This window comes from Spizellomyces punctatus, assembly GCF_000182565.1.
Source record: "Spizellomyces punctatus DAOM BR117 chromosome Unknown supercont1.14, whole genome shotgun sequence".
Lineage (NCBI taxonomy): Eukaryota > Fungi > Chytridiomycota > Chytridiomycetes > Spizellomycetales > Spizellomycetaceae > Spizellomyces > Spizellomyces punctatus.
This window is the reverse complement of record NW_015971550.1, coordinates 607,027-613,941: the sequence shown is the minus strand read 5'-3', so window position 1 is coordinate 613,941 and position 6,915 is coordinate 607,027. Positions and strand designations below refer to the sequence as shown.

Below are 6,915 nucleotides of genomic sequence, written 5' to 3'. Positions count from 1 at the left end.
CTAGGTGTGATGTTTTGGGCTCGGGGTACGGCGTCTGTTCTCCCAACGCACATCGCTCGAAGGCATTTCCAAGTACAAATAGAACTTGTGGAAGCGACTATCCAGTGCTTGGATCTGCTATCTGGCCGGCGCTACAATTTCTTTCTGTGAAATACTGACTGGTATGGTGAGATATCCGTCAGATGTCCTATGTAGAGTTCTTGTTCAGCCGCAGAGACAGTTAACAGAATATTGTGACCGAGCTGTTGGGGCTATGTGCTGCGAAAGTAAGGAACTCTATCCCAGTCAACCAGGTCCTCTTGCAAGTCGACTTATTGTTTTTATGCAGATAGTTTCTAATTTCGTTTCCACTTTTCAAAAGATGTCAAATAAGTAAATAATTCAAATAACCAACTTGTGCCTATTAATAGGTTGCAGTTGTGATTATTGGATTTTAATAGCGAGGTCACGAGATTCACCTCCGTGTAACCCCCGCGACCTTCACGTAAATATTGGTATTCGCGTGCGCAGCCTTCAAGCGTTCTTCAAACACCATCCTTCCTCGCTCCTTTCTCCTCGGCATAGACATGTTTGTCAGTACGATTTATAGAATAATAGGCTCTCCTCGTCGTCGCCGTCGTCTCAAGCTGTCGAAATCGGAACCTCTTACTGTTAATGTCGTGCAAACAAAGGAGCTGGGAGGAGGTGAGTTTGAACCTTGCGAATATTCCGACGTGACATGCTTGGTGTATTCATAGTCTCTGGTTATCAGTGGACGGGAACCAGTTGGATCTCATATCACGAAAGTCATCACGTCGCGGCCGCATCCTGTGCAGTAAATCACAATTGGGGACTACTGCAGAGCCATTGTGCTCCGCCTCCCCGCTGGCTCGCGGGAACAACAAGGAGCCCAAAGAAACGACCCGCCGTCCTTTACCTCTCGAACTCTTGGCATTGATCATGTTGTATGCGGATGATCTTCCTACTGTCCTCAAATTTCGACTCCTGAACAAGGGCTGGTATGCGTATTGGCCATCGTTTGCTTTTGCGGCTTGCATGGCGCCCTTCTGGAAGCATCTCGATCTGACAAGTTTGGGTGCCTGTTGCTCTATGATACGTGTGGAAACTCTACGTCTTTTACTGGAGGGAAATCCATCGAGATCACAGCGGGGAGCGCGGCAATGGGTGGAGACGGTGCAAGTCCTCCAACATACATGGGATCCTGCAAAGTTTCTTGGATCTGCATCCATCGCTCTTCTTATCAGTAATTGCCCAAATATGAGAAGCTTGGACCTTTCCGGATGTGATAAATTGGAAAATCTGACCAAGACACTAGCCATTGTGGGTCGAAACAATGGATTGACCTTCACCCACGGAAAGCTCGAAACGCTGAACCTCAGCGGATGTAAGCGACTGAATTCCACCGATCTATGCGTTTTTCTTCATCTATTTCGACACCTCAAACACCTGAATCTTACCGAGTGTTTCAATATTGCACAAGTCGGATTTGTTGCACTGGGAGACATGGCCTTTCTCGAAGTACTTTCCGTGAGGGATTGTCCTCAGTTCGATAATGTTTGCATTGGACCGCTACTATTTCGTTGTTCTCGTCTTCGCGAACTTGATATGAGTGGAACCAAGGTGTCGAGCGGTGGTTGGGCCGAGGTAAATCAGGGCTCATATCCTCATTCTGGTGAAAGCTTAGAAATCTTTGTTGCATCCAAGATGAGACTGTCATCCGGTCGCGAAATGGACTGGTTATTAAGGATGGCCAAATTGCGAAAGGTGGTCATGAAGGATATTCAGGGGTTGGCGCCCCGTAACTTTGAGAGGCTAAAAAATGTACTGATCTGTAAAGGGTACGAACGGTTGGAAATCAGCAGGGCTCCTGCAAAGAAGCCATTATCTTTTTGATTCCATAATGTCATGGAGATCATCATGCGACGTATGTCAGCGTTAGCGTTACACCCATTATTTCACTGTACAGTAATCCCTTACGTATTGATCTTGCCTATAATACACCGCGTGGAAGTGCAAAGAATTTTGATACACATTGATGCCCACACCCTGTGCAGCACTCTAAACTATGCGAAAACCACTCTAAACGCAGTGTGTTAATACCAGCGTAGACGAGTGAGTTCCAGCTTGTCCAATTCACCTTTTAAGCAGTCTAGGTGTCCACCATGTGCACAGCCTTGACACCATATATACAACCCTTTTGCTGTTTTATGGCTGCAAGTGTCCTAGGTTAGTATGTTTGGGCCTCAGAACCGGATTGCTTCAACGTACCAAAAGGAGCAAGGATTTTGTAATTTCCCACAACTCTCGCAAGCCCAATTTGGAGTGTGTATGTTCGGCATAGGCTTCCCACAATGGCAACATATTGTGTGGAGTGTTGTGGATTCCTAGGCACAGGATTGCGACAATCAATATTCGCCTGTGAAATGCATGCATAGACAGCGTTCCTACCTGATTGCGAACCCTCACGGAGGCCAAAGGACACGCTCGAATAATTGCTGTAGCAGCTGTCCAAAGTTTAAACCTATGCAAGAGATCTGCAAAAGATTAGAGTGCATCAATGGGCGATGGGCGTCGTCGAACCGAATTCTCTTTCTTACCAATGTAGGAACAGAACCATAGCTCTTCTTTCTCCTCTCCTGCCCTGATTCGATCCTTTAATACTAACAGGATGGTGGCACACATCTGGACATTGGCTTGTTCCGCATAGTATTCTAACATATCCCTCACCAAGTCCTCCGGATTCCAAAGTGGAATCACCACGTCTTGATGAACAACTTTGGCACTCTTCACCGTGCGTTGACTATGCTTGTGTCTCCCTTTGCTGCTGTCACGTTTGCTATGCGACTGGTTCTGGTTTGACTTTCCGCCATAAAAAGGCTTCAAGATTTTGTTTGTCCCAATTCCGAAACGAGCCAATGTTCTTCGTCCGGCGCCCACTTTCAGGCCATATGTGAAGGACGACTCCGAGTCATCTGAATCTCCGTCATCGTCATGCTGTTCTTCCTCCGTATATCCTTCATCGCTATCAATGTCACTTTCCGTGACCAATTCCTGTTGATCGTGGTGTGGTGATAGCGAACCGCGTCGCTGAGACCCGTGCGGCACAACGTAGTCTCTCATCCATCCTTCCGCATTTGGCCTCATCATCTCGGTCAGCAGCGCAGAATCCGATTGCGCGCTACCGACAGTTAACTGGGGATCGACGTCTGTAGCCCTGCCGACGGGGGTGTTTCCTATAAACATGAGACGATGAGCGACCGATATTGGAAACTCTAACAGTAACCTCCAGCGAACCTGCTTGACGATCCCAATTGTGGTCATCCTGCTTGTTTGGATGTCCGAAGAGTTTTGTCAAATTCCGAGATTCCGATGGTTCAGTTCCGTACAATAACTGCAAGATTTTCCATGTCTGTGCTGTTCGGTGCAGTTCAAGATCTATGGCGACCTAATTACACCAGGGTCAGCGGTGGGATTTCGTTATTTTGATGATATCCCCCTCACCTCCGCGTTGTGCTGACAGGACGACCAAATATCGTCGCTCTCTATCGCATAATCTTGAGCGAGCACAACAAACGCATAGTCATCGAACGTTTCGGTATCCACGACGCCTACTTTCTGACGCGGTCGATGTTGCGGAATCTATTTTTGCGGGTAAAATTTCGCATTGCCAAGGTATAAGATGGGAAAAATGGACAGGCAATGCTCGAAGAATCTCACCTTATCATCGCTTGTGCTGCGCTCGGGCACCATCGGTTTACGAAACGCTCTTCGCAGGGGATAATTTGACCCCGTGGGCATTGCCCTGCTGTCTTCCATCGCGGGATCCTGTCGGCGCTCATCAATGGCAAAGGTTATATCGCCATTGACGTTCCAATTCACGGCGCAGGTGTTCAGTAGACTGAGAGGCTTGTAGCCTGTACGGATATCATGGCGTGCAAAAGTGCGATCTTTTGAACAGGACCATATGCTATTCGCATCTCGCCATAAAAATCCTGAAGAAGAGTCACAAACGGTTATGCGGAGATTCATCGGCAGTGACTTGCGTACCGGTTATAACTCCATCATGAGCCTCAATGGAATGTTGGGCAATATACGGTCTTCCGACATCCCACGTATGGATCCGGAAGTCCGTTGACAGGGCACAGCAGGCAAGCTGACTTTCATGTCCTGGACGCCAGTTTACACGAGACACAGGCGCAATAGTTTGAATCGCGTAAAGCGGCTTTCGGCTGTCAGACTTCATATCCCAAATCTGTCCAAGTAATATAGAAGCTCAGTATATAAAGGTCTCTTGGGACTCAGATGCCCATGCTAAGTGCAGACCTTTATCTGTCGATCACGCCCTCCACTTGCCACCCAGCGACCCTCCGGGTGCCAATCCACCGTAAGGGCCAACCCATTGTGGGCACTCCATTTGCGCTCATATTGCGTGGGGTAGCGGATATCCCATTTCTATTGAAAGGGTTAATACGACTGGCCTCTGTTGCATCGAACCCAATATTATTACTTGGATAGTTCCATTCTCGAAAGCCGCTACAAACTCGAACGTGTTCGTCGGACTAAACTGTACATCTCTAACACTCTCGGCCTTTCCCTCAAAGGCGTTTCGGGCAATGCTTTTAGCGCGCAGGTCCTTAAATGCGGAAAGGTAAGTTTGGAGACTGTGAAGTGGGTGCACTCTATGCTTACCCAAAGTCTCATCGTCCCGTCCTGCGAAGCACTCAACAAAAGAACAGGTTCGGTTGGATGAAAATTTATACGATTCACCGCCCGTGTGTGTTCCGTCAATATCCTCTCTAAAGATGGGTCATCAGCTACACAGAAGTGCCGCGAACGGATCTCGCTGATTAATACCTAATTTCTGAGCATTTGGACGATTCAAATCCCATATAGCCACGGCACCGTTGGTCGCGGCTGTAGCTATTGTGCTTTTGGCAACTATGTATTTTGATCACTAGGTTAGGAATTCGCGCTGCTTGAAGCAAACGCCAATACGTACATATATTTCCCCATTTCACATCATTTATACTGAAGTTAAGGTTGAGCTTGACTCCCCCACGAAGATTCAGGACCTCTTTTACATCCTTGTCATACACAGATAATATCTTCAAGACTGAAATGGCGCATATCAGTTCACCTCCAATCTCCAAAGTTCTGACTGCCAAAGCCTACACTCCCTACCTTCTCGGCCGGCCACTGCTACCCAGTCCTGCTCTGGAGAGGCCGATAGAGCGCTTAATGCTCCGGTCAACCGGAAGCGCACTGGGCGCTGTAAGGTAGAGGGCACTGCCGTCTTATCGCCTCCTGGACCCGTGCTTGCCAATGACTGGCTACCTGTGAGGCTCTCACCTACTATTGGAGATCGTTAGACATGAAAGCCACCCGCCATAATAAAAGGAAGAAACTCGAACAATTACCGCCATGTCGCGACGTTGAGGCAGTTTCGGAAGGCTGTCCCCCACTATCCGTCGAGCCAAGTAACTGTTGCCGTATGCTTGACCCTTTAGATGGCACAATGTTGGAAAGCACTGCCTTCTTCATGTCGCCACATCGTTAACCTCGCAGTTGTCCAAGGTGGTGTGCCGTTCGTTTGGATGTGAAGCTCGCCGAAAATGAACGGCGATCTTGCAAAGCCTGTAAGGTCGGGTGCGTGATGACTCATCAATCGTCCTGCTAATCTGAAGTCGCTTGAATAGCAGAACTGAACCCCCAAAAGCCTCTCCATCATAACGTTGACGAGCAGGATGTCGACGATAGCACCACCAACTGCCAAAGAAACGGCAGCAGCTAAGGGAATTCTACGAAAGCTCGTCGCTCTAGTAGCACGGGCTTACTATGAACCAAAGCACATAATAGTGCTCGACTTGCTGTCTCGAGTCAATTCGTAAGTTGCCATGACTTGACATTGATGTCCACAACCATCGTATAGCAAGTGTGCATCATACTGAGAAGGGAAAATGGTGGATTCATGGGCTGGCTGTGAAGTCTGTGACATTATCTAGAGTCTTGATTGTCCGACAGGAACTGTGTACCATTCGCTGAATTTATCCCACATTGGTTTGCAGCCAGCGAGATGAGGAACTGGCCAGAGCACTCAGAGTACAGTCAAAAGAGCTCCACAAGGTCTGCGGAAAGCTAAAATCGGATGGACTCGTGAAAGTGTAAGATAGCTGTTCTTGGATGTGACACTCGTTGGCGAGCTTTCTTCTGATAGAGTTCTGCAGCGAAGCGCGAGGGGAGCAGATCGGTCCAGCGGTGGAGAATAGGCCTCAAAGAAAGATCAACAGATCTTACTACTATATCGATTACAAGCACTTTGTTGATGTAGTCAAATGGAAGATCTACAAGATCGGGAAAATGATAGAGAAGGAGGTTCAAATGGTACTATTTCTGTGCCCTGCTCGTTTGACGTACATTCGTGCGCTGGATATAATATATTGTCCCGATCACCGTAGCAAATGGCCAACATGCCTTACAAGTGTCCAGTATGTAACAAGGAGTTCTCGGCACTCGATTTTGCAATGTTGGTATGGATTCTTCGATTCTGAGAACGTTCGACATGGTCACGATGTTGGGAATGACCTCTTTACACGATAAAGGACAAAACTGCGAACATGGTTCCTTTGTGTGATGTCTGCAGGGTAGAAATTCAACAAGGGAGTGCGGGATTGGATTCCACTGGTGTCAGCGAAAAATATACAAAGTAGGTAGACTTGGGTGGTCTTGCATTATTTTGGCCACGACAAAGATTACTGACTCTGCTCAGGTTCATGAATGAGAGCCAACCCATCGTCGAACTACTCAAACAAAACGGATAAGCTCGTGATACCAGAGTCGGTGATTATATTGCTTTCTGCACCTAAGGGAATTCGTCACTCTAACAACTTCTCTTTGATCAGATGGATTTCCGATGCC

At 47.7% G+C, this 6,915-nt stretch overlaps 3 protein-coding genes across 3 annotated transcripts; 2 read left to right on the top strand and 1 right to left on the bottom strand.

Annotated features, from left to right (window-relative positions):
• The first annotated feature begins 387 nt into the window (after positions 1–387).
• Positions 388–2,050, top strand: SPPG_07185 (uncharacterized protein). The gene is made up of 2 exons (XM_016755358.1): positions 388–684; positions 752–2,050. Exons 1-2 carry the CDS (start codon positions 567–569, stop codon positions 1,891–1,893), a joined length of 1,260 nt encoding a protein of 419 aa, XP_016605763.1. The 5' UTR covers positions 388–566; the 3' UTR covers positions 1,894–2,050.
• Positions 1,850–5,652, bottom strand: SPPG_07184 (uncharacterized protein). Its single transcript, XM_016755357.1, has 16 exons — positions 5,418–5,652; positions 5,182–5,352; positions 5,000–5,113; positions 4,855–4,938; positions 4,690–4,796; positions 4,508–4,633; positions 4,324–4,452; positions 4,048–4,252; positions 3,718–3,992; positions 3,502–3,639; positions 3,295–3,445; positions 2,598–3,233; positions 2,449–2,534; positions 2,269–2,384; positions 2,138–2,211; positions 1,850–2,079 (listed from the first exon to the last, which is right to left on the bottom strand). The coding sequence occupies exons 1-16, from the start codon at positions 5,539–5,541 to the stop codon at positions 1,991–1,993; spliced, it is 2,625 nt and encodes an 874-aa protein (XP_016605762.1). The 5' UTR covers positions 5,542–5,652; the 3' UTR covers positions 1,850–1,990.
• A 30-nt stretch (positions 5,653–5,682) lies between these two features.
• Positions 5,683–6,915, top strand: SPPG_07183 (transcription factor TFIIE subunit TFA1). Its single transcript, XM_016755356.1, has 7 exons — positions 5,683–5,884; positions 6,066–6,161; positions 6,225–6,381; positions 6,456–6,527; positions 6,600–6,703; positions 6,767–6,833; positions 6,900–6,915. The coding sequence occupies exons 1-6, from the start codon at positions 5,745–5,747 to the stop codon at positions 6,816–6,818; spliced, it is 621 nt and encodes a 206-aa protein (XP_016605761.1). The 5' UTR covers positions 5,683–5,744; the 3' UTR covers positions 6,819–6,833; positions 6,900–6,915.

What these genes read in the sequence shown, in the direction of transcription:
- SPPG_07183 (XM_016755356.1), top strand. Translation starts at nt 5,745, where the DNA reads ATGTCGACGATAGCACCACCAACTGCCAAAGAAACGGCAGCAGCTAAG. An exon ending in TCGGATGGACTCGTGAAAGT is followed by an intron (nt 6,162 to 6,224) that starts GTAAGATAGCTG and finishes AGAGTTCTGCAG; the next exon opens with CGAAGCGCGAGGGGAGCAGA. An exon ending in GTCAGCGAAAAATATACAAA is followed by an intron (nt 6,704 to 6,766) that starts GTAGGTAGACTT and finishes GACTCTGCTCAG; the next exon opens with GTTCATGAATGAGAGCCAAC.
- SPPG_07185 (XM_016755358.1), top strand. Translation starts at nt 567, where the DNA reads ATGTTTGTCAGTACGATTTATAGAATAATAGGCTCTCCTCGTCGTCGC. An exon ending in AACAAAGGAGCTGGGAGGAG is followed by an intron (nt 685 to 751) that starts GTGAGTTTGAAC and finishes TCTGGTTATCAG; the next exon opens with TGGACGGGAACCAGTTGGAT.
- SPPG_07184 (XM_016755357.1), bottom strand. Translation starts at nt 5,541, where the DNA reads ATGAAGAAGGCAGTGCTTTCCAACATTGTGCCATCTAAAGGGTCAAGC. An exon ending in AGCAGTGGCCGGCCGAGAAG is followed by an intron (nt 5,114 to 5,181) that starts GTAGGGAGTGTA and finishes GCGCCATTTCAG; the next exon opens with TCTTGAAGATATTATCTGTG. An exon ending in CAATTGGGATCGTCAAGCAG is followed by an intron (nt 3,234 to 3,294) that starts GTTCGCTGGAGG and finishes TCATGTTTATAG; the next exon opens with GAAACACCCCCGTCGGCAGG.